General features: G+C 44.4%; 2 protein-coding genes across 2 annotated transcripts in view; both read right to left on the bottom strand.

Moving 5' to 3' along the window:
- Positions 1-5,322: 5,322 nt before the first annotated feature.
- LOC126559417 (serine/arginine-rich splicing factor 6-like) lies at positions 5,323-5,804 on the bottom strand. The gene is made up of 2 exons (XM_050215571.1): positions 5,778-5,804; positions 5,323-5,700 (listed from the first exon to the last, which is right to left on the bottom strand). The coding sequence occupies exons 1-2, from the start codon at positions 5,802-5,804 to the stop codon at positions 5,323-5,325; spliced, it is 405 nt and encodes a 134-aa protein (XP_050071528.1).
- A 5,873-nt stretch (positions 5,805-11,677) lies between these two features.
- Positions 11,678-25,893, bottom strand: part of LOC126556873 (neuroligin-3) — a 57,924-nt gene continuing 43,708 nt past the window's right edge. The window contains exons 2-8 of the mRNA XM_050212418.1: positions 23,502-23,719; positions 23,251-23,400; positions 21,492-22,554; positions 20,818-20,936; positions 20,465-20,725; positions 19,085-20,008; positions 11,678-12,021 (exon numbers count right to left, since the gene is read on the bottom strand). Of these exons, the coding sequence (XP_050068375.1) occupies positions 11,714-12,021; positions 19,085-20,008; positions 20,465-20,725; positions 20,818-20,936; positions 21,492-22,554; positions 23,251-23,400; positions 23,502-23,719 (3,043 nt within the window). The 3' untranslated portion in view covers positions 11,678-11,713. The remainder of the gene's footprint in view (positions 12,022-19,084; positions 20,009-20,464; positions 20,726-20,817; positions 20,937-21,491; positions 22,555-23,250; positions 23,401-23,501; positions 23,720-25,893) is intronic.

The following is a 25,893-nucleotide window of genomic DNA, read 5'->3' as shown; positions in this document are numbered from 1 at the left end:
AGTATATCTAAATATTCGGTTTTCTTTTAGCCGGGTTGAATAATTCCGGTGTATACGTGTGAGTGCTTTTGGCTTCGGTTGGGTTGATATGCACGCCCCCAGTGCCCCTACATTAACCCCAAAAATCGTCCTACACATCCTATTAAACATCGAAAGCACCATTTGTCGACCGCTGTGTGCGCTTTTCTTATATATTTCACCACCAGAAAAAATGAAACTAACTAACAAGCACAAGAAAGCGACTTCTGAAGACTTCTCCTGCTGAAACACAGCGTATTATAATTAAATTAATTAAAGCCAGCGAAGCTTCCGAGTGGAGCCACGGTATTGCGCTTTGGTCAAAAGTTGATTTACGTTTTGCGTTTTGTTACACAGCGGCAGCAGCAGCTCTTAGCTCCTGGTTGCGTTCCATCGGGAACGCCGGGAGAGCGAAACAAAGCAGCAATAAAAAATGATTAAATTTCTGCTCATCTTCGATCTCGGGAGAATTTGCCGTGAATGATTGTTTTTTTTTCCACCCCCGGATGTCCACTTTGGCACATTCGTTCCACGGACGCAAACTGTGGCAAGCTGCTGTATTGCAATTATGAAGTCACCGCTTATCGATCGCAAACCCTTAGTAGTAGTCATCGGAAGCTTAAATTCCTTAGGCTCAGGCTCCCAATTTCCGACCAGCAAGCGAACGCTCGATAATTTTGAATGTTAGAAAAAAAAACGAAGAAATTTAAAGCACAACTTAACGACTTCCATGAGTGTTCGAATCGAATCAACATTTGCGGACGCACGCGGCCGTCCCGGACGTTGTGCCTGTGGGTAATGCCGTACAGGCACACAGGAAATTTTAAAACCCGTTCAATTATTCAGCATAAAGCTGGCACACCACCATCCGGACACGGTTCAGTTTAGTTCGCGGTGGACCAGCTGCCCCGCCCGTGAAACACACTGGTCCGCTGGATCAGTAATGGACGCTTCGGTCTATGGTTCCGTGGCCGGTAAATGTAGCAAAAGTTTCCATTTAACGGTAGTTCAAAAAGTGACCCACGTTTTGTGAAAGGCGATGGAAATTGAGGGACTGCTTGATAGAAGTGTGCAATGAATGGCTGTTTTTGGTTGTAGTGTGCGTTGCGTAAACAAATTCGTTTATTTTTGGATAATTTTTGGTCTACGTAAAATTTTAAGCTTTTTGGGAAACTTTTTAAAGCCAACGCAAAAAAATGGCTTCAAGGGTCGAAATAATTAAAATTTTAGACGCCTCTTCAGGCGAGTAAACAGCTAATACTGTGTGTAGAGGGCAATTTAATTATAAAAATTAAATTTTTAAACAGTTCTGTGGTTGAACTAAATATTAAGCATAAATGGTAAGACATGTGTTCAGAGGAATCGTGCCTACTACGGATTCCGCAAACTCCTGCGATCCAAAAGACTCCAACAACACACGAAATGCACGATTAATTGCACCTTGATACGTCCGGTAGTCCTCTACGGGTACGAGTCTTGGACTATGCTGACGGAGGACGCCAATGCACTCGCCATTTTCGAACGGCGGGTGCTAAGGACTATCCTTGGCGGTGTGTGCGAGCAGGGCGTGTGGTGGAATGAAACAGTAGAGGAGCACAGCGAGCTTGTTGGCTGGATCAATTGGAACCATACCTGTCGGAGATCGGATGCAGCCGTGGATGGAGGAGCCCTAGACCAAGTATCCTGGAAACTGATTGGAACCTGGCCATGTCGACGCGATGTGCTCAATCCTGAGCAGGCCAAGAAGAAGAAGAAGCTAAGACTTAATCTAACCTTTTATAATCTGTTGTTACTAAGTGGCTGACGTGGTTGCCGAGGAAACAAAGGAGATTGGAAAAGAGCATGGAACTAGGACAAATTATTGTCGACACCGAATGAAAATTACAACGGTTATGAAGCACAAGGGAGGGAACATGTATAAGGGTGGATAAGAAAGATACTGCGGGAGTATGGGTAAAGGCCTGGAAGAAGTGAGGCAATAATAAGGAACTGTGTGAAGAACCATACAACTTCCAGTGACTGCCGACCATCAGGCAGCTGATACATTTTGTCATCGGGAAGGTGAGGAGGGTGTTTACAAAACCAGATTTAATAAATCATACATATTGTTAAAACACAACACTATATGAGAGACTATATGATGAGAAATATTTGCTCATTTAAATGAAAATCACGTGGTTGAATAATTATCCGCCATCGACAATCGTACAACGTTCTCCGACTAATAACAAACTGATCCTTAATCCTTTAGAGTGGAAGAGTTCCTACCCGTGTCGGCTAGCGGTAAGGTCTCTGTTTGTGGTTCCGCCTGTCTCTTCTCAGTCACGCTATCTTCGATGATGGAGGAATGGATGGCACTGCTGCTATGCTTGATGCCTGGACTCAGACTCGTGGCTTCTCGTCGATTTACTGCGTCCAGCTCGGTCTCAATTACTGCTTCGGCGGTGACAGGATAGGCTTGCGTATTCATCGCCACCTCAAAGCAGCTGACACCTGGGTTCGTATCTGGGCAGTGATGTGGATGGCTAACCAATGGATTTGCGTACAGCAAACCTGAAGAACGGCAGCTGTACCCGGTTGATACGTTCGATATGAGTCCTCGAGCGACCAAACAACTGAGCAATAATTCCAGGATTGATCTGACCAGTGGTGAGCTATACAGCGTCTTCATACGTATTGGTGCCGAGAAGTTGCGAGCAATCCGTCTGAGCAAGCCCGGAGTTTTCCAGGCTCTACTAACTATGGGATCGATTTGGTATTAGAAGGTCTAACCATTATTCAATCCAGATCCTTGACGACTATGATTCAGCAGAAAGGCAGCTCCGCCAGAGAACATAAGGATGCATGCGATGGAAAGAAACAAAATCTGGGCACAGAGAACGAACAATGATCAATGATACTTTGCAGGAAATCACAATTCTCACAGTCACTTGCTGGATGAAAGATTTTTAGGTCGTTTGCAACAAGAATACGAAAGGACTTGGGTCACTACTTTGGGGAGTACACCTGCATTGAATGTCGACGCAGCATTAACCATCACAGTGCATTGGCTAATTTGTATGAGAGGTTATTTTGACGACATGGAGTTCTGTAGAAGAATTGAAGAATCAAACTACGAAGAACCACCGTAGGAAGAAAGCTACGATTGCTAAGGTTAAATTCAAAATTCGGAACCTTATTACGCATACATTGAATTTACCGGTTTTTGAAGGTTCATCAGCCTGGTAGATAACCTTTCTTCAATGAAAGGTCTTGTCCCACTATCTCAGTGTGTTGTCCCTTCCCTATTTGTTTGCTGCTAATTATACGTGCGAAGGACAGAAGGCAGCTAAAACGCACCCAAACCGACATACACACACACACACACATAGTTTGCATCCTGCGGCCATTGAACCAAGTGCACTGCTGATATGGACCCTTTTTCTTTTTTCCTTTTCCCCCAGGCCCAAAAGAAAGAAAACGCCAAGATTAGTGCCCGTTTCGTGAAGCAAATATTAAAGCATACACTACCGGCTACATATACAGTGGGCCACAGTACAGTCTCCGCAACTAGCAAGGAAAAAGAAAAATGTTCCACCACAGATCCCATTTTGTTGTGGAAGACAACAGCAAGAAGAACACACAAAAAGAAAGGAAACAAAGTGCCGCAAAGCACTGCTGCACGCAGCACAATGAATGTTGCCGCTAGAACTGGCCGCCTTCCGGAAGGTCGAAGCAACCTTCCGCCCCCCCCCCCCCTTCTCTCCCTTGAAGGACGAAGGAGGCTAATGGAGAGGGTTCGCTCGGAATACATCAAGCATGCGAATGTTCGCTTTTTCTTTCTTCGGCACCGTTTCGGCACAAAAATAATTCTTCAACCAGCGGCGGTCCTCCCGTCCCTTCCCGTACTGTGGCTATGCTGTGCGTACTCGCTTGCTCCGTTGCTTAGCCCTGTTTTCGATTCGTTATCCGGCACCGGAACTCATTATTTTGCATCGTTTGCTGGATGGAGGCCGGGAAGCTCGGGAAACCTCCGGAAAACAGTGAGGTGCAATGGTGATGGCGGTGTGTGGGTCCATGATAATTTAAGCCCGTCTGCATATTCCTGCGATCCTCACTCCCCGCGGACATGGATTAGGTCGGCCTGTGATCCTACAAGTACAAAGAGAGAGAAGGGGGGGGGGGGGGGGGGGGTAGGGGTAAGGGGCGGCGTGTGGAGCTTTGTGGCAGCAACCAAACACTTGCATGTGAAACGAAACGGAATACTTAAGGAAAACCGATCCACGGTATGATGTTTCTAGTCTTGTTTTCCATCTCGGCGGCAGCCGGAAGATTATCATCATCAGAGAGTCATCGCTTCCGTGGCCTACCATCGGACCGAATGAACATCATCCTGAGCGGAATCAAACCCAACGTCCTCCCCTCCCGGCTCGGTTCAGCTACTCTCGCCAGAAACTCTCTGTGCTGCGTTGTACATGATTTTATCATATCACTCGGAGGCCTGCACGAACAGGAGGGAGTGGCGAAAGGGAATGTTTTATTCATGGCTTACTGGTGCATTGAAAATTGCACAGTGAAGATGAGGTAGTGAAAAAAGTGAAAAAAGCGAGAATGATAAAAAAAAAGATGAAGGCTGCACCATCATCATCCCAGGGCATAAACGTAGGCGGAAGCTTTCTTCTTTGGACGGCTCGCGGAGTCCGGGTCGTGCGTTTGTTCTCTTTTTTTCGTTTTTCCGTTATGCAAATCTACACACTAACGCGAACGTTACGGGGCAGGCATGACTGTTATCCACGCCACCCACACACACACACACACAGCTTCCGGTCAAAGATGCCAAGCACATTATTCGAGGTATTAAAATGTGAACAATGTGAAACACGTTTTCTGCCCTCTATGCTCGACCATTCCGCTGCTGTTCCGTTACGGGCATACGAGCGATTTTTTTTGCGAATCCACATGTTTACCCGGAGCTAGAAGCGCACAAGGAAGTATGCAGGAAAATGCAGAGAGAGAGACCGAGCTTAAGCTATGCAAAGTTAAACATAGAGGTAGTTTGTGTGTGTGTCTTGTTTGCCCATATTTACCCTACACAAACACATCAAAACCTAGGCGGAGGTGTATATATTTGTATAGTAATCGAAAATTTACTGCGCGTTTGTAGCATATTACATGTGCAATTTAGTCTATGAAAGTAGGTTATAAAAATTTAAGCTTCTCTAACAACTTCAAAACCAAATTTAAAAATGAAGGAAATCACGGCATACACGAGAATGTGCGAAATTTTTCCCTCCTTTAGGAATCGATCACCATTGAGTGAACGTCCTAGCGTCGACGAGTACGGCTGGTTCGCTTCTGGCTTTGCGATCGATTACGGCCAGAACGGGATCGCGAACGGGACGGTGCACGGCTGCGAGCGCGACGACGCGATGTGCTTCGGCTTCCTCCACGGTTTGCAGCGGAACGTGACCGTGTACGGGCTCGTCGTTGACGCATCGGTGGTGTTTCCTGTTCCTGGGTGGTCTTGGACATGGCCATACGACGACCGCGGGACTGCGATCTGCCTCGGGAGCGACGTCGATTCATTGGTTCTTGTGCATCCTTGGACACTTTCATGCTTTGCCGAGCTGGAGCGATCATAGCCAGTGTGTCGCTCGGGAACGAGAACACGCTCGGCGGGTCAATCTGTGTTGGTAGATTCGCCTGTTCCGGAATGTAATCGGAACCCTTGGTTAGTATGCCAGAGCGGGATGGGTGGTAAAAACGGAGACAAAACTTACATCCAAATCGTCGATTTCCTGCTCCATGGTGGTATCGAAATCGTTAAGAAATTCTATTCGATCCAAAGAACAGGATGTTTCCAAAGCTGATTCTTCCGTAGTGGTTCTGATGGTTGTAGAAAATTTTTACGGATGCGGGGTCTACACGGCGTGCAGTAAACGTCTGAACAAATCAAGCACCACCAACGTAATAAACTAATGTGCAACGGCAACGTGCACTTCGATCAGTACTGGATGGCAGAGGATGGTTATCGATGTCAGACCTACTTAGACAAAAAATGGCTTTTGAAAATTTTTTGTCACTTTTTTTAAAGCAGGTTTACACGTGGGGTTTACACGTGCACCTTTTTCAAGAATTTTTGCAATTACAAATATTTTCAAATGGTTTTGGTTATGAAATACTTAAATACATATTTCTATGTGATTTTTTTATGCAGCGCACTATTTAATAACACTTATTTTTGACAACGATGTGGTTTGCATTTTGCTCCAAATACACGGCTTCGGCTGAGGTGGGGTAGCAAGACGATTTGACGTCTCATCCAAGCAGTCTCACTTGAAAAGGGGTTTCACACGTCCCTCTTTTTCAGGTAGACAACTTCTCGCCTGGACGTGCCTTACAAATCCGAAGTATTGGCAGTGGCGGAGTACTCTATGAGCGTAGTCGGCAAGGGGAGTCTCTTCTGCCAAGAGGGTGGGGGGGGGGGTCTCGTCAGCTAGAGGTCCCCTTTAGTCTTAGAATGAATAACCCACCAAAGTCCCCGCATAACCACGTATAACTACAAAGTGATTAACCAAATCCTAGTGCCATAGTTTTTTCCTTTCTAATTATCAATAAAGAAAGATTTATTACCAAAAAGTAAGAAATATTTTTTTCGTTTCAGTTTGCATTCCGTTTTGCAGCCAAATAATTTCTTTAATTTCTCGTTAATGATTCTCGTTTGTATCGCAAGTTGCAGCTGCGAATTTAGCACCAAAATGCTTACTTAAGCTTTAAGAAAGCTTTAAAATTTGAAATGTGAGTTTGAACATTTTAAGGACTGCTCTCCAGTGACGGTTTTAGCTTTTCTGGGTCCACAAGTGGTGTGGCAATTGGAGCCTTTTATCACATTGAATGTAAGTTCGGTAAGTTTCCGATTTTTGCTACCCATGTGAAAGATGCGTCCAACGGTTGCTGCGATCGTGAGGAAAAAAAAGCGTGATCTACGGACGCATCTAACGGTTTGCTGCACGCCTTGATCGGACCAAAAATCACGTTGTTGAGACCTTTCAAACGATGTTAAAAGAAAGAAACAAAAATGAAGATAGAAAACTTAAAACTGAAGAACAAATTTAAAATGGCACGGAAAAATATTTGTCATCTCGTAAATAAAAATATTTTTGGCCACTTTTAGAACATCAATCTGCAACCTCCTTGCCTGGTATGCTCTCCTGTTACTCTTGGTCGAATTTTGCTGCATCGAAATTGGCTCGGTTTTAGCTGAAAATCTCCCACCAGGCGCGACTGGTAGTAACAGGAGAGCATGCATTCGAGGAGGTAGCTCGGATCAATCGAAAAATCGAAAATACAACCTTAAAATCCAAAGTCAGTTTTAAAAGTTGATTTCCAAATTAAAAGTTCCAACGCAACATTAAAACTGACTTTGGATTTTAAGATTGAATTTTCGATTTTTCGGTCGATACCAGCTACCTCCTCGAATGCATGCTCTCCTGTTACTACCAGTCGCTGCCAGAGGCAAATTTTCGGCCAAAATCGAGCCAATTTCGATGCGGCAAAAACCGACCAGGAGTAACAGGAGAGCATGAATTCGAAGAGGTAGCAAATGGAAATTTAAAAAACGGATTGGAAAATAATTTTTTTCCGACAAGACAAATATTGTGTGGCACAATTTGAACTTTTTTTTCAATTTTAAGTAATTTCCTCTCATTTTTGTTTTTTTCTTTAAAAATAATTTAAAATGACCTTCACAACGTGTTTTTTAACACTAAAGTTGGGTTTCTTGCTGCAATCTTTATAATTATTCGATCCGTTTTCTCTACCGTACAGCACAAATCCGAAGTCGGTTTTTAAACATGACTCTACAAAATTTTACGAATACTTGGTTTTGGACAATAAAACAAAAACTACAAGAGATAGCTTAAAGTGATGTTCTAGTAAGTTTTTGGTGCAAACATGCAAATTTCTTCCATACTAACATAACGATACGAAACACCAATCGGAAAACATTCTTCTCGGCAAATGTAACGATGTCAAAACCGTTGAAAAATACAGTTAACTTAAGCCGATCTTTGGTTAAAGTAAACATATTTTTAAACCATTTTATTTAACGTCTTTGGCCACCTCGCCAATTTCATTGATTGACACCTTAACCGTCAATCAATGAAGTATATTGGGAAGTCTAATGGGTAACAAAAATCGGACACTTAACGAACTTTAATTCAAAGTGAAAGAGAAAACTCAAATTTCCACTCCTTTTAGGGAGCCTCCGGAAGACTAAGAGGACTCAATTTACCGAGGAATCCTTCATCGGCAACGAGTTGGATGGCAAATTGTTAACAATTATTTAGTAAAAACACCACTTACCATTCCATTTGATTAATCCTCCCCATTGTTTCGCAAAAGAAAGTGATATATCATTGCAAACTATTTGTTGATTTAGTTTATTCGAATCTTTGCTGTGGACTGGCCACACCATCGTGTACGGTAATAATATTTAATTACATTTTATTTTACAAATCACTTACCCACGCTACCCCCGCTGTGTTTGCTGTCTTACATTGTTGAAATTTCACTCACGTGAAATTTGTTGTGAAACACACGCGTAATGTTCCTGTGGATCGACTTTTCAACTACTCTGTCTCAATCGCATCCTTCTATCTGCTTAAATAACCTGTACCAGGGAACCCATAGAACTATGCGGTGTTGCCTTAAAAGTCTTATACTCCCATGTCTGACGGTAGTGCAGTGATTTCGGGCTCCAGAACCAAAAAACAAAACCCTTTACCACGAATCAATGTGTATCGTGTTGCTGGAGCTTAATGTGTAAGTTTTGAAGTGAACATTGAACGACTGTGATGGGTGGGTGGTTTATGCTAGCTTTTTTTTAATTTTAATTTTACAGTATCAATGTTTGTTAACGTATCGTTCGGTCGATATCTAACATATGTACAACCTTCCATTTTCGGTTGAATAGGGCTAGTGAACTCGTGTTGTAAATCGTAACAATTTTAAAATTAATGAAGAAAAAAAAAACGCTTTCCCTCGCCTATCAACTTGTCCCTCAATCGATTCGAATGGCTGTGATCATGGATTTTTGTGTGTGTGTGTGTGATCATGGGTTTTTTACCTATTAGCTACTATAGTGTGATTTAACAACAACTTTCGTATCATTTCCTGTTTAGAGTGCGGATTTAGTCAAAGCACCAGCACCGACCTGGCTCGTGCACGTCAAGGGGGTTTTGAAGTAATTGAAGAATTATTATTCTACGCAATTACAATGTACACGCAGTGCTTGTTGCTTGCTATATTTGCTTTAATTTACAAAAAAACACTTAACATTCGTTTACCGGACCATGTTGCAACATGCTGCAAATTACCCAAATATACTTGTGTGACGCACGAACGCGCGCTCTGATTCGATACTGATTGCATGTGATTTTTTACGTTCGCTTTTTTTTTGTTAATATACCTTACGTTTCAATGTTTTTGCTATTTCCCTGCTGGGTTTTTTTATGCGATGTTTAGCACAATGTTGCAAAAATCGAGCAGGAAACGGGATCGTGTTTTGTATCATGTTTCAATAGGAAGGCATGACACGCTACGGGCAGAATTGTGGGAACAAAACAACGAAAAAAAAGGTCGCTTGCATGCAGTCGAATTAATTAAAGCATTTGGAGCGTCTTTATTGCACGGCAAATAAATAGTATTTTGAATTTGATAAGTAGCAACGACGTCGACTAAATGGAAAAATGTTTTCTTTCAGATATAAGGTATATTAATAAGTTTTGAAGGTTTTTTATACATGCGTCGTTTACTTCAATAAAATCTGGCAACACCGTTATTTTGAAGCGTCATCTTCAGGGTTTGCTTGCCCCTGAATGAATATAATATATCCAGAAAAAAGTTTTTTTGAGAGGAATACTTCTTCATTACTTTGTGATGAAAACTTCATCCACCGAGACCCCAGGAATATTATGGCGATCATAAGTGGCAATTTTAGCATGGAAGACGAAGAACGCTCCCCGGCCGACCAACAAGGTACGGAGATCGGAAGCTGCTTCTTCCTCGACCCCCAAGCGGTACATTCAAGGCGTTTGGTGGGACCAGCTGGAAGTTGTGTACCACGAAGTGTCGAAACCAAACGAAACCTCTACGGGTGACGTTTACCGATTGCAACTTATGCGTTTGAGTTATGACAAAATCATTCTGCTGCAGGAAAACCCTTGGCCACATGTGGTGGCACCTGTCCGCACCCTCCGACTACCATCTGTACCATCGATCCAGAAAAAAATTGCCCAAGCCAGAGCTGAAAAATTGGATTGGAAATATGGATTGCGTCCTAACCGGATTTCTTGTTTTGCTGAAGGAATCCGCCCAAAACATAGGAAAAGGTTATACAAACTGGCGGAAATTACTTTCTTCTGAATAAAATCGATGGCCTTTCGATGCCTCTGAAGCTTTGTAACTCCGTAAAAAAAACCCGTCAAAACTAATTTATAGACCTTATAAATGCATTCAAATGCTAAAGCGTTACTTTCTTCATAATTGAAAATTTTACACCATCGAAGTGTAGTGAAAATAGATTAAAAAATCTGATAACTGATAGCACTGCAACTCATGACTAATTCAACTAAAAAAAAAAAAAAAATGCCTTTGAAAAGCAACTCTCCGAAACATAGTTTCAACGTGCGAACTAAAATGGGCCAAACTTGTGGAAAACTAAACTCTGAAGCGTTGTCAAGCGTGACAACGTAAAGTGTTGACAAACTCAATTATGTGTGTGTGTGCATGTGTTAAGGGCGCACAGCAAACTCCCAAACTAGCATTCGTTTGAAGCACACTGGAAGCAGGAAAGCGTTAACTGTCGTCAAATGTCGTGTGTGGACAGCTTTTATTTTCTTCTTTCGCACCGTATAAGTAGTGTACAAACGTGGCCAACTTTTAAGTGAAGAAAACTTTGAGGAACTTTTAACGTTGCAGTGTGTGTAGTTGAGTTAATTAAGCTAGAATCAAACACACAAACATGTTGCTGTATGATATAATAATAATGCGAACGTTTCAGGCGAAAAATAAAAGAAAACAATTAAGTTAAGTAAATATAGTCTTGCGCCTGTTTAGGAATCGGGAGATTATCGTAAAACATACTAAACGAATAGCGGATAAAGCCTTACATACAGCTGATTGATTGACGCGATACGCACTTTCCCTCCTCACCGAAAGGGCGATGCTTTCGGGCTGGCTGATGACTGATAGGGTAAGGAATTACGTTAATCCCGTTTCCGTGACATGTTTGTCGAGCTAGCGTACTGTGGTCGAACTGGTTTTGCCCGGCAACATTACCGCTGGTCGACGGGCAATAAGCAAGAAGTGTCTTTTTATTTTGTCTGCCCGCCGCAAGCATAACGCTGGAGAAGTGCTGCACAGGACCCACGTCAAGATCGGTGCGAGCAGATCCATCTTGATCGATCCGTTTTGTGGGAAGGCAAAGCATGACGGAGCATGCAATATTGAAATCCGGTCGGCTGGATCAGAATTGTTCTTGGTCTGGGGGTTTCCCTTTTCCGTACGAATACAACGGGTTTATCAGGGTGTGTGTGTGTGTGTGCGTCCGGGGGCGCTAAAAACCTCAGCGCATGGTGCGGGTTCGGCTAGCGGAAAAGCCACAAAAACCGCCACCGCTACCGTCTCAGACCAAATCACCGCAATCGGTATGCAATCAGACCCGCATCTCGCTCATCGCGGCGTGGGGCAGCTGGGGCGGCGGGGGACAGACGTTGTTCTTGAGATTTTGGGATTTTAATTGCGTTAGACTATCTTGATGTTGCTGCTGCTGCTGCTGCTGCTGCTGGCCGTGCTGACCGTGATGGGAATGATGGTGGGAGTGGCCGGAAGTGGTCATTTGTTGCTGCTGCTGTGCGGTGAGCAGGGGACGGTTTTCCGGCGAGCCGCTCGAGCAGGTTTGGGCCGCCCGCATATGAATGCCGATGGCGGTCCCATTTGGTGGTAATTTAATTTGCTGCACATCTAGAAAAGCAATCGAATATAATGGGAAAATGTAAAATTTTAGTTTCCCGGGCCTGTTGTCTGATCGGAAACCGAGTTAGTTAGCGAGTCTTGGTGCTTGTCCGGATGGTAAGGTTAGCGTGTGTGTGTGTGTGTGTGTGTGAGTGTTTGTTTTTGAATTGTTCCGACAGTGAGTGAGGAAAAGGGAACGGAAAGGGGCGACCACTGGTACGAATGGTGTGTGTGTTGTATTTGTTGTGGGATCAGATAGGATTAGTTTCGTGTTAGCGTGTGACCGCTTTTACGGTTGTTTACGCTGCGAATTAAAACCGACCGAAGAAGGCGTCAAATTCCACGTGGTTAAGTAAACCACCGCTCCGCTGGCGCTTCCCTGCTTCGATTGGCGGCCGTCCCAAGCATGTTTGCATCGGTCGGGAGCTGGTGACAAAATTTATAAACCATGTTCGACCGTGTTTACAAGCTCGAACTAATCCGTATGATGTAAATTGGGTTAACAATAAAAACTAACACAAACACACACACACACATACAGACACCCGGCCGGTGTTTGGCAACACGGGGCAGCGACTGGCAGTAGATGGAAAATGCGTGAAATGGGAAACTTAATAATCTTTAATTGGTAATTATCAAATTCGATTACACAATCGCTAGCAAAACGTACCAAAAAGCCGGTGGTTCGGGGTTAGTGTGTAGAGAAATGTTTGCCAATTGGCATTCGTATGAACGAAGCGGGCAACTTAATCTGGACTCGACCGCGTGGTGCAGGAATGCGAGGACAAACTAATTGAGCAGGGCGGATACTTATCAATAAATCAATCAAAATAATGAAGTACTAGCTGCCGGTGGAAAGGCATTACTGGTGGCTTAAGCACACACACACACACACGAACAGTTATTCTGGTGGGTTTGTCGATGCAGAAAATAATATCAAATTAAACGAATCAATTAGCTGATGCATCCAGTGCTATGACTGATGAAGATCAGCAATGCTGACGTGCGTGCGTGTTTACAGTTTTGCGTTAAAGTAATTAATTAATTTATCAGACTGTTTTCATATCCATTGACCCCCATGGAACGATTTGCTGGATGTGAGTGAGGCACGCACGCATATTACTTTTGGTGGATATTATTTGATTTATTCAATTGATGGGAGAATTTTTTTCATAGTGATGGGTTACTTTTTTTTGTTTTAATTGACTGATTACATTTCGAGACTAATTAAGCGTGTTGTATATGCATTTTTGTAGCTTCACAACGCAGGATACTGCATTCATTATTTTATTTAATCAAAGATCAAGCTAAAGAATGATAAATTAGGTTGTAAAAATGCATGCTGCACAGTTGTAAGGGAAATTCTGTGAAGTTTTTCCAGTCACCTTGTGGTTATGTTTAACTGAATGCCGAGTAAGTGTGAAATATTGCAAAAATCATGCCATCAAATTAAACAAATAAAAGAGATATACTCTCATTACAGCAAATTGCTTCCGAATAGCGAAGAAAAACCTCGAAACATGACCAAGAGGATTTAAGCACATGAAACACCCCAGAAGTAATCGGTATTTTATGTCGCATCAGTAAATAAAAAGGCAAAGTCTTATAGATGTATTGGCACAGGCGTCGATGGAGGCGCCTGGTACTTCAACCGATTCGGTGCAATTTTCAAAAACTATTTCAATTTAACTCATTTCATAACACCACCTTGAAGTAAACAACAAAATTATATCAGTATCAGTGAATGGAAAATCATATTAAAGGGTTTGCCTGAAATGTCTGACACATGACACATGTCATGTTCTACTCGGAAACCCTGTAATATACAGGGCTCCTAGATGATGATCCCAGTAGATGACATTACTTCATGCATAGGTGCAGGCGCCTGGTTCTGGTTCTTACTGGTTCTTACTTGTGTATTTTTAGTTCCGGAAACAAATTGTGCCATAAGTACGTACGCATGATTGTAAAACACAGTCGATTGTTGCGTGTGTTTTAAATGAAATGTTTTTCGCTAGCAAAACGGCCCTTCCTCCCTTCGTCCTTACGAAAAAAATAAATAAATGTTTTCGCTCTCTCCCCCTTTACACCAACAAGCAAACAACCTACCGCTAAACTTAAAGATAAGCACAATCATTCGCTAGCACACCTTTTCCGTTTAGGTTTCCACACTTAAAGCTAACAAGTCCTGTTGCCCTAACGCTTCAGCTTCAGCCCCCCAATGCCAAACGAAATTGCTTTGAGAGTCTCGATTTTATCGCACTTGAAGTATTTAAAACAAAAGCCTCAAAACCGTTTAGCGTTTAGGCCAAACCTTGGGACTTGGACTGGATGTGGATGCTGTACGGCGTGGAATCATAATTCACCACCGAGGGGGAGAGTGAGAGGGAGAAAAAAAAACAGCCCGGCGACATTCGTCGTGATCGTGCAAACGTTCGCCGATCCCTGGGTAAGGCCACACCCAGCAAGGAAAGCCCTCGAGACTTTTGCTTGCATGCAGCGCTTAATCCGCCCATACAAGTCAAGGGGTAGCACAGCTTTGAATATGCCATTGCCAAACGTGCCCTCGTGTGTGCCATGTTTTGTGTGTGTGTGTTTTTTTTTCGTTCACTTTCTTCTTGTTAGCATCGTTATACTTGGAACAGGAAATTATGTGTGTTTAAAATTGTACAAGCTAGCCGCCAAGTGCTGGTAGCGTGCAAGGGCTCACACCAAAGCTCCTACCCCGCTCACGGTACCGAGGGCCACAGATGTCGGGCTGGGTGTTTTATTTTTGTTTTCCAGTTCGTACCATCATTATGGGTGTATGGGGTGGTAGGAGCAGATGGGGTGACTGGTAGTGTAGTGGGTGCGGAGGTAACCACTTCTAAAAATTGCTGTCATGTTGTGGTGGTACGCTTCGTAACCGAAAGGTGGTAAAGGGTTGGTGCGGCAATTGGGAAGTGAATACAGGATGTAGGGACACAACGAGAACGAGAGAGGTAGAGGGAGGATGTATTTAATTTGCCTTTTTGCACGAGTTTCGTACGCTTCCGGCGTCGACGAAGCCATTCGCTAATCACTTTATCTTTCGCGGTCGCCGGAAAAGCTGCCGGAAGCGGAAGCGGCATCGTTTAAGGATTTCCTTCCCCCTCCCCAGTCAGCTCATGCTTTCCCCGCCCCTTTTGTAGGCTCTGCTGTTTGCCACTTCGTTCAGAATGTGTGCCAGGCAGGCAGGGTATATTGCGGGCGTGTGCGTGCGCTAGTCAATAATACTGACTGGCACGGCGTGTGGCATTGTGTGCTGCTGCACCGCTCCCGCTCCGATTATAGTGAAATAGTTGTTTGAATGAGCAAAGCACCATCCGCGCCTGATGTAACCGATGCGGACTAGCGGCTTTCTTCCGTGCCAGCGAGAATGCAAAATACCGTGGCATGGCATGACAGTGACAACCGTACAACACCCTCAGGGCCAAAGGTATATATTATTGCGAATAATTGATACAAAATAATCGTCTTAGCGAATGGCGCGTTCCATCATACGATTCAGCCGCCTTAGGGGAGGGGTGTCAGTGTGTAAGTAAACGGTGAAGCTTCCTTTTTTTCTTGCCGAGGACCGTTTCGAGGCGCAAACCTGGCGGAAGTTTCGCGGGGAATAAGCGCGGAGCGAAAGTACCGTCACACTCATGCAAGCCGCAATTGTAGTACGCGGATACGCGTGTTTTAACGGAGTTTAATTTGATTCAATGTCGGGTGGATTGTTTAACACGTGCGTCCCACTAAAAGCATTCAGCAGTTCAACAAACGCGCTCTGTCATTTAATGCTTTTGTACCACCACCCAGTGGGTGGTTGAGTTGGGGGCACTGGTGCCCATTGGCAAAGATATTACTGTTTGCTGTTCGCTCCTGCGGTGCCTCGTGTAAGGACAGGACGGGTCGGATGATGTTTTGAGGTTGAAGAATTGTTAATAAATAGTTCCCATAGGCACGAAGGCGTGGGGTGTATGCTGGGAAGCAGGGGGGGGGGGATGTGTGTGTGTGTTACAGTGGTGTTGGAAAATAAATGCAATGCTGGCAAAGTGCTCACCATTGTGTCGTGGTGGTAATACTAGGTGCCTGGAGTTATTGTTGTTTGCTGTGTGCTGGAGTCAAGTAGGATTACGAACCGAACCAGACCGAACCACCGGACTTATTGACCAGACAAAAGGTGAACGCGATGAACGTATTTTCGTTCAATATTGGGCGAACGGGGGAGGGCAAAAAAGTGGAACACACGGTGACCGGTAATAACGCTGCTTGTGGTCCATACAATCAATCAAGCTTAAAGTAGCTGATCTGGTTGATTTTCATGACTCATTAATGTTTTTTTTGTTCGCCCAATCAATTTATCATTCACACAATAGCGTGCGTTGTGTAATCCCTGTCCTTTCAATGGGTCGTTTAAATAATGAAGAAGACGAAAGCGCGACTTAACAACTCGCCTGGAATGGCGTCAAGACTTGGCTGGACTATACGCTGTTTAGACCTGAGTTTGGTAGGTTAAACTCCCCGAAAGTCAGGTAGTTGTGAATGGTGGATAAAGACGAGAAAAGGCTATGGTGACATACAATCTTTAACATAATTATACGAACGCTTGTTTGCTGAGCATGAAACTCCTAATCGTTGTCCTGATTTTAAGGTAAATTTCCGATTTTTCCTGCCCATTTGTAATACATCGATTTTTTAGCAAATGTTCTCTGCATTTATTCATTTATCGATCATCACATGGGTATCATATTTTAAATATAAATGTAAGTGGAAACCCCTACAACATAAAAAATGGAATACAAATACTGAATGGCAACTATTTTTATCCAAAAAGGTTCAAAATATGTGTTTTGTTACAGGGAAAATATCATATATTTAAAAACCTTTTTAAGATTGCAGACGCTTTTCCTTGGTCTATTGAAAATTTCCAGAATACGTTTTATGCTTTCCTGAGATATTTTGTTTCACGATTTTTCGAACATATTTATGGTGGCGTCCCGTAGTATGTTGACGTCCTACCAGAAATTTTTGATTTCGTTCATGCAATTTTAGATGCTTTTACAGATATTTTGTGACATTTTAATATTATTACTATTTTACTTTAATTTTTTTCAACATGAATTTTAGACTATTGTTCATGCCGAATTCTTTGTAAATGTTAATTCAAATGTTAAGTGACAAACAGCTAAATTCGGTTTTGCTGTCAATGGTCTGTTAAAAATATAAAAAAATACAGGATTAAGTATTGGTTTATATATTTTCTAACTTATTTATTTTTATTTAAGGGGGGCCCGGTGGAGTAGGGGACAGCTGCGCCGGTCTTCAAACGATAGGACCGGGGTTCAAATCCCATCTGGACCGTCCCCCCGTAGTGAGGATTGACTAACCAACTACGTGGTATCGGCAGTCTAGAAAGCCATTTTCGATGGCCGGCATGACCTTAGAGGTCGTTAAGCCAAGGAGAAGATTTTTATTTAATTGACGGCTGTATGACGGCTCTACTTTTTTAACTAACTAGAGCATGATTTTTATCAATCCATTAAAGTTTTTGTAAAAAAACATAGAGTATTTTTAAACTTATTTAAAACTATCTGCAAATAGCCTTAAAAATTGTGGAGAACGAAAACAAAAATAACTGGAAAAACCATATAAAAATGACGGTGACACTCTATTGTATTGTCTATAACTTACTCGAACTTGAATAAAAAATATATATAAAAAAAACAAGTGTTCGTATGGTTATGTTAAGAACTGTAAACTAAACACAAAAAAATGAGGTTTTATTAAGCTTATCTTACACCTACCGTGTACAACACATACTAACTGAAAGACCCCTGAAGCCGTCACACACTGTGACGCATGAAACATATGCTTTCGGAACAAGTGAAAATCCCGCAAATGGTAAGATTAAAAGGTTTTTTCTTTGTGTTTGTTTGTCTTCGTATTTATTTACTGATATATTTTTTTTCCCGTATAGGTACAGGGTTTCCTTAGCATTGTAACACGTTTGTCTGTTCTGGTTTGGTTTCTGTTAGAGCTCGGTCGGTTACTTTAACACGGTAACATCCTTTCACCCTATCTCTCTATCATTCCGTCCGTACACGGTTCCCTACTGTGCTAAACTATCTTCCAATGCTTCCCACACATACAGAACATGTACTCCGACTGTACTACAACACACAACGCAAAAGAAAAACCTAACAACGAACGAGCGAAAGTTGTGAGAAGCACAACATAACGAACTTCAAATAACGATCGAATACACGTGTTTGCCCTAATGGTGGCGAACTAATCCACCGTGAGTGGATTCTGGCCGCGGAACCCGCAACTCCAGCGCTACTTGCGGCCCCCTCGTAGGGTCATCCTCACTAACAATCAATCAGATAACGGATAATGAGAAAGTATAACGAATGGAACAATGGAAAGAACACACCCTCCTTCTGTGATAGAAGGACACTAGACAGAAGAATGAATGTTTGGCTTGGCGTACGGCCAGTGCTCTTCCTGCTGCGATCGAATAAGAATCATAATCGTCCTAATGTGTTGTACCGCGCTCCGTCGAGAAGCGCTGCTCGTATACTGTTCCCCTTTTTCGTCCTGAGACCGTGTACATCGGACGTGTTCTTAATTGGTAACAGGGAAAAAGGAGCACTGCAAATTCTCATCCTCCATTCGCACGAATGAGTGGTTTGGATGGACAAGGGACTGTCAGCCAGCCAGCCAGCCTGCGTGAGATAGAGTGGCTGCTGTCTGACTAATAGGGCAGAACATTTCGTTGGGATGTTTGGGCGATTCTGGTGTACTTAACCAAAACCGATACGCAAAGAGCCAAGGAGCGAAGGATAAGCGTCTGGGAAAACAGGGAGAAAAAAAGGGAAAGGAATAGCCGAACGCTGGACACGTGGAAGTTTCTTCCGATGATGGTGGTGATAGTAAGGGTGCTCGTGGTCATTGGTTTTGTGTGCAAGGTGAGATTCGTCATGGTGTTTAGTGGTGGTAGTAGTAGTAGTAGTAGTGGTGGTCCGTTTTCATATCGGTGTGGTCATGAAATCTAGTCTCGGTTTACCTGCATTGGGTCCGGCGGACGATGCACTGAGTCCGGTTCCGCCGATGTTGCGCGGGAGCGTCATACACTCGTTACGGTTGTAGCTCATCGGGATGTGCACTTGCTGTTGCTGCTGCTGTTGCTGCTGCTGCTGGTGCTGCTGTGAGCTGGGCTTTGGCAGTGTCATCATACCGCTGACAAATGTTCCACCACCCGTACCGGCCCCGGTACCGATGAAGGTAGAGTTCTTGATCGGAATGGCGATGTGTTCGCTTCGAGGCGGAAGCTTGGTCGTACCGTACGAGGTGTTGTTTGCCTGTAGCGGCATCTTCGTCACGTTCGGAGCCGGTACATTACAGCTTGTGGTGTCTCCACCGACACCACCACCACCACCACCACTACCCACTCCACCACCACCACCACCACCACCATTTCCACGATTGTCCATCCCGTGACCAACACCACCAGGGGAACCACTTTTCATGACGCTGATTTGCATCGCGTTCGTACAGATATGAGGTGACTTCACGTCTCCGGCAAGGATGAGCGCACCGGTATCGTGGTTCTCCACGTCCACGATCACGTTCGCCGACTGCGAATGGCCGAGATGGTAGTGGGCGTGCTTGATCGGATCGAACGGACCCTGCTGGTGTAGGCCGCCGCCCCGCTGCTGGTACTGCTTCTGGAGGCTTTTCACCTCGAGCCGCGTCTTGTCGCGCTGATAGTACACGCCGGCAAAGATGAGCACGTTCAGTATGAGCAAACTGCAGCCGATGGCGATGGTGACGCTGAGCGCGGTCGAGTACGCCGCATAGCCGGCCGCTTCCAGACCCGCCAAGGTGTCCGTCGTGGCGTTCAGGATGGTAGCCGTTGGCACTAGAGCGCTGTAGTTGCCGACCGGCATGCAGGTCGTTAGTAGGACTGGTTCCGCTGTTGTCATGACGACTGGGTGTGTGTGAGAGAGGGAACGATTACAATGGTAAGGATATAGGAATATATAAGCTTAAATAAAATACTATAGAATATTTACTAAACTACGGTACAAATTTCCCTACAAAATAACTTTAAATTAGTCCAGATTTAAGAACAATGAAGCATCGGACTTCGTGCACCCAACTCAAACATATTCATTAAATGAAGAGGAATACTAGCGCCTGATGCTAGAGAATTTCGCCAAAAGGTCGAACGAACCCAGGCAACGTGTTTGCCAACGGGAGTGATCTAACATTTCCAAATAAATTACGTACACCGTTTCTACATTCGCGGTAAACGGCGTTCCATCCGTGCCTGTGGTCAGCAAACCGTATCGGACATAGCTGTGCCACCTATTCGTCCCCACCAAAAACCAAAAAAAACGCTACTCTGTTGTTGTAAAAGGCGTGCGAAAATTGCAAAACCTACCGTTGGCGTGCAGTGCGTGCCCTAGTTCACCGCCCGTGAGCATACCTCGCCGCTTGAGATTGTCCTCCAGGTAGTTGAGCCGGCCGGCGAACGAGTCTGGCTTGACGAGACCCTCGTACAGGTCCATGTCGTCGTGGTTTTTGAAGAGATTGTGCCTCGCTATCACGTCCTCCATGCCGGCTTTGTGCAGCTCCGGTATTAGCCGCAGCCAGATCGAAAGCTGATGCGCCCGGAAGTGGTTCTTCATTCGCGGTTTCATACCTACGGAGGGTATGGAAAACACATACCGTTTAATAGGACGCTAGAGTGTGTGTGTGTGTGGAGAGAGAAAGGGGGAGAAAGGGTGGTATTACCAATTTCTAGATATTTCTGATGCACCGGATCGTACTCCTCCCAGTTGATGCTGCGGAAGCGATTCCGTTCGCGGGAAGCAGCCAGAATCGAGTCCTGCCGATGGTGCTCGTTAGGGTTGCTGGATTATGTTGAAATCGAGGAAAAAGATTTAATGACGTTAATTGAGCTAATTTTGCATGACCCAGGGAGGGTTGGGCGAGTGGAAAAAGGAAGGGTTTTCTATCAAATGAACCCGGTAATGTGATTGGTAGGTTCGCATCATGGATAGAGAGACAGAGCTGTGGAGAGTTTTCCATGAATTTCCACTTCCACGACATGTACGAGGATAGAGCCACACAGAGGAAGGAATTGGAAATGGTTTGCAGGATTGATTCTACAGCTCAATACTATCAACGGCGGAGCATCATTTCTGCAATTTGTTTGAGCAAAATTAAATTGAATTTTTCCCATTGGATCACAGTGGAATTGTGGAATCGATTAACTTAATATTGCTCCGGCAAAGAATGCTGGCGGTCGTGTAAAACACGTTCAAACATGGTAAAATTAATACCAGCACGTGCTCCGGTGTTATTGAGCGTGGAAATATGGGTAACAATTTATGGGTTTTAGGCATGCCATGGTAGAAATTGGGATGTTACAAGACCTATTGTCGATTGTCGAATGTTTCACTTACCCGGTACGAGCAAAATTAGCCCAATACACCATGATTGCTTCCGACAGTGCCACCTCCGATTTGGTGTAGTTCCTAGGGAAATGGTTAAACCCATCCACCAACGGTGCGCCAAACACGTACGGCAAGTCTTCCCCGTGGACGGTACCCATACGCTGCGGATAATCGCCATCCTTGGTCTGGTAGTCGAACACGTAGAAGAAACATTTCGGCCCGGACGGTTCCTGACCGGGCAGGGGCGGTGGTGGTGCCAGCATGTCCCCCGTGTGTACGAGCGGCGCAACGAACTGAGCATCGGACAGTGCCGACACGGCCGCATCGCGCATATTGATCGGATGCTGCACCGTACGCTCCCAGTCCGTGTACTCGTTCACCACGGTGTAGAAGATCTCGCTCAGATGGTAAGTGTACGCGTTGCGTACGTACGTCCGCAGGATCTTGTCACGCCGTTCGCCCTCGAACCCGCTCTGTATATCGACCGCACTGAAGCGCCACAGCGCTTCCCCGGTAACAACACCGAACAGTAGATCGTACCGACCGGCCGCACCTTGCGAGCGCTTCGAAGTTCCACGCACCGGCAGCTCGTCGATGTCCTGATTGGAGCGACCGGGCCTAATCACGACACCGTCCACCGACGGACCGAACGCGCTCAGGAAGCTCGGTGGTTGTATGTCCGCCCCGAACAGCTCATCCAGCGGGACGTCCCGCAAACAGTCGACGATCTGCTCGTGGTTCTTGATCAGATCCTCCGGGATGGAGCAGTTCACCTCCTTGGCGAGCTTGAGCGCGTACACAACCGGATCCTCGACCAACGCCCAGGACGAGTAAGCCGAACCGGACAGCAGGATGGCACGATGAAACAGCCCCGGCACCATCGTCGGTGAGGTCATCAGGAAGTTGATGCAGGCGGCACCACTCCCATGACCGGCCAGCGTTACCGTTGCCGGATCACCGCCAAACTTGGCAATGTTCTGCTGCACCCAGTGCAGGGCGGCCATCTGGTCCATCAGGCCATAGTTGGCTACGCGCGCCCGCAGCTGCGGACTTGGATTGGCATTTAGAAAACCTGTCAAAGTGCAAGATCGACAGGGAGGGTGAGTTTGGCTAGCGTTTTTTTTTTTTTGAACGATCATCGTGCTTTCGCTGCTTTTCCATTAACAAATTCATGCTTTGCGGCTGCGGAGAAACAACTTCAAACCCTCACCGAAAGTCGAGTAAAGCCGAATGAATAATAAATGAATAATCGATTAACTTAATGAAAAGGGGAGGCCGCCAACCGTGGGTTCGGTTGCACTGCACCGGGAAGCAAACAGCAAAATGGCCGATCACCACCGGATTTTCTTTTGATGTTTATCAATAGTCCCACTCATAACCGGCAGCTCCCCAAACACCGGACGGATGCGATGATCGGAAATGGATTGTATTATCTGAGGATATTTCTTGCAGCATCTTTTGCCCTCCCTTGCTTGAAAGAGAAACGGATTTTCCAGACAAGAGAGTGGCCATGAGGGATGGTAAAAGACGGCAGAAACTTAGCCTCTGGGGTTATTCATCATCCTGCATGATTGATGAATGGAGATACATTTGCTCAGAGTGGTTTTTAATGGGTAGTAGTAGTAGTGGTAGTAGAAGTAGTTGCGGCGTTAGTTGGGGAAGGAATGGCCGGTAGGATTTTGCATCGAGCATCATCAACCCACATCGCTGTCCTTTGGCTATAGTGAAAAACGATTTTCGCAATTCTCTTAGAAGTATTGAAACTTACCCAATATACCTAACCGATAGTTTAACGTAACTACGACTAAATCACTGTAACTGGCTAGCACGGTGCCATCGTACGGGTTGCCACTGTTCCACTCGAACGATTCTCCGTGTAAAAATACTATAACAGGCAGTTTCTTGTCACTTTGAGTGGCTGTGCGGGTGAGAGTGAGTGTGTGAAACCGAGATCAAGAAAGTGAGAATAAATGGTACGCGCGCGATGAGGAAAACGTTGCTCCGTCCCGTGCTACTCACCATGAACTGGAGCGAATACATTCAAATACAAACAGTCCTCCGATTGGTTCTGTAAAAAAGGTAGCAAACGTTTCAAGTACTCCAGTCGTCCTTTTGGCATCTTATCTAAAGCTGCTGTTTCGTTATTTACATTCGGCAGTCGCTGGGGACAGACCGGACTAAACTTATCCGCTATCCGTATACCGTCCCAGGGCGACGGTGTACGAGTTGGACTAAATCTGCAACGATACAAGGAAAGACAAAGGCGTTAGTATGTGTGTGGGACATCACCGGATTTGAACCGATCCGAAGGGGTTTTTTTTTTCTTCTATTCGAATGGGAGGGAGAAACGAATATATATTTGAAACAAGAAAACTCTGCAGCACACTGTGACGGAAATTTCAGTTTGTCCTACGAAAACTAGTCGGTCGGGTGTGTGCGTGTATGGCACCACGTTTCCTGCTCCCATTCGATCTATTATAATCGGCATACCCTTCGGGGAATGGTGGGTTCTCGTTCGGGCGGGATATCGCACCATAAACAGAAATCACATCCACCGAACCCGAAATAGTAGTTTTGATTGGTTTGGAATTTGTTTTCGAACGAGCGCTCGTAACGAGGATTGTGCCTTTTTCGCAAGCCTGTCAGAGTGCTCCAGGTCCAGCGGGGCTTTGGCAAGCGATGGCACATCATTAAAAAGCTACTACTGGTGTCAGTTTTTCGAAGAGACCGATGGGAGGGAGGTATAGGGCTATCACCATCTGGGAAGGTGATTTTGCGATGATTTTGGTGAACATTGTCAATCGATTTAGGCTGATGTTATAAGCTCGAGAGCGTTTGGATCGCTCCAGCTAGATATGTTTGCCATTCGAGTTTAACACCTCGGGTTAGTGTGTTGTATATCTGTTCAATCATTTAAACAAATATAAAATCAATCGATGCACAAAACAGATAAACAAGTTAATAAAGCTCAAAGAGATTCAACAATTGCTACACTTTTATGTGAAGCAAACATTATCATTATTTTTTCACTAATGATTTTTCGCGTCTCGTTATAGCTGCTTATTGACATATTTTATGCATAAAAATAGAGTGCAAAAAAAAAATGGCGTCCCTCGTAGAAGTGCTTTGATGTTCTGCATTCTATAATCGTATAATAATATTCTTCGTACACGCTCTTCTAATGAGATGTTGCTGCTGTGTTATGATGCACGTGAGGCACCATAGTGGACCACCTCTCTTTTTATTTAATTATCAATAGTTCGAATTGTTTTGCACCGTATACAAAATGGAAACATTGGCAAAAAAAAGGGAGCTTGTGTATGTGTGGAATTTATTTTTCATCACCCCATCTCGGCGCATTCCGCGCCGTTTCGGCTTGAGGTAAACAGGATAAAGCAGACAATCAAAATAAATCCTGCCCGGTCTGCATTGAATAGATACAAATCAATTGCACTTGTCCGGGTGCATTGAGTTGGGTGTTTTTTTTGTTCTCTCTCTCTGTTTTGTACATTTTATTATTGCGTCTGTCATGTTATTAGCGGTACATTACGGCGAGTAATTTGGTTTAACAAATTTCTTTTCTCGTGCAATCAACTAAAAATTGCTTTCTCCGGTAGGATAGATCCAGTGCAGGACTGGATGGTGTTATCCCTGGAACAAACGAACAAACGGTGCGACGGTGGTACAAAAGGATTTTGCAAATTGATGTATATTATAGTCGCATCGTGCACCGACACCGACCGGCTCTCAGCCGGTGCCGCAACAACTTATATTGCAATTTATTTTTAGCGGATGTGTTATTGTCGAGTGGCGGCATCAGGAACCATGATCCAGGGCCGTTTTGCTGCAGTTTGGTTGTGCTTTTGGCAATGATGTGTTTCAATGTGATTATAAAAGAAAATTTACGCTGCTGCTGAATGATCGCGCGTCACCATTGTTAACCAATCAACCAGCTGCTGCATGCGCTTTGCGCTGGTTTTGCGGATACAAGCTGCAGTCGAATTGATGGAGTGTTTATGGGGTTTATGAAGCTTTTTGACTTGCGCTACATGGGCGGTTGATGGGGGATAAAAACACACACGCACTCTCAAAAAAAAAAAAACCACAATGTAGCACAAAAAAGTCAAGCTGGGGCAGTTTGTTTTATAAAATATTTTAAAATTCATGGAAAAAATGTAGACAAAGTTTCAAATAAGAGGATTTTTTGTGTGAAAAACGCTACTGTCTTAGATTATTTGTGACAATTTAGCAATACAATTTGGAGAGATCGGAGAGGACAGAGGTGGATTTCCCATTCGAACCCTTCACCCCGTGGTGAAAACAGACAACCCAATTTTGGAAATACATTCATTCGGTGACCAACATGATTTAGTAGATCGTTAAGCCCAGAAAATCTTTGAGAAATTAATTC

This window comes from Anopheles maculipalpis, chromosome 2RL (assembly GCF_943734695.1).
Source record: "Anopheles maculipalpis chromosome 2RL, idAnoMacuDA_375_x, whole genome shotgun sequence".
NCBI lineage: Eukaryota > Metazoa > Arthropoda > Insecta > Diptera > Culicidae > Anopheles > Anopheles maculipalpis.
The sequence above is the reverse complement of the archived record's forward strand: the minus strand, read 5'-3'. Positions and strand labels throughout refer to the sequence as shown.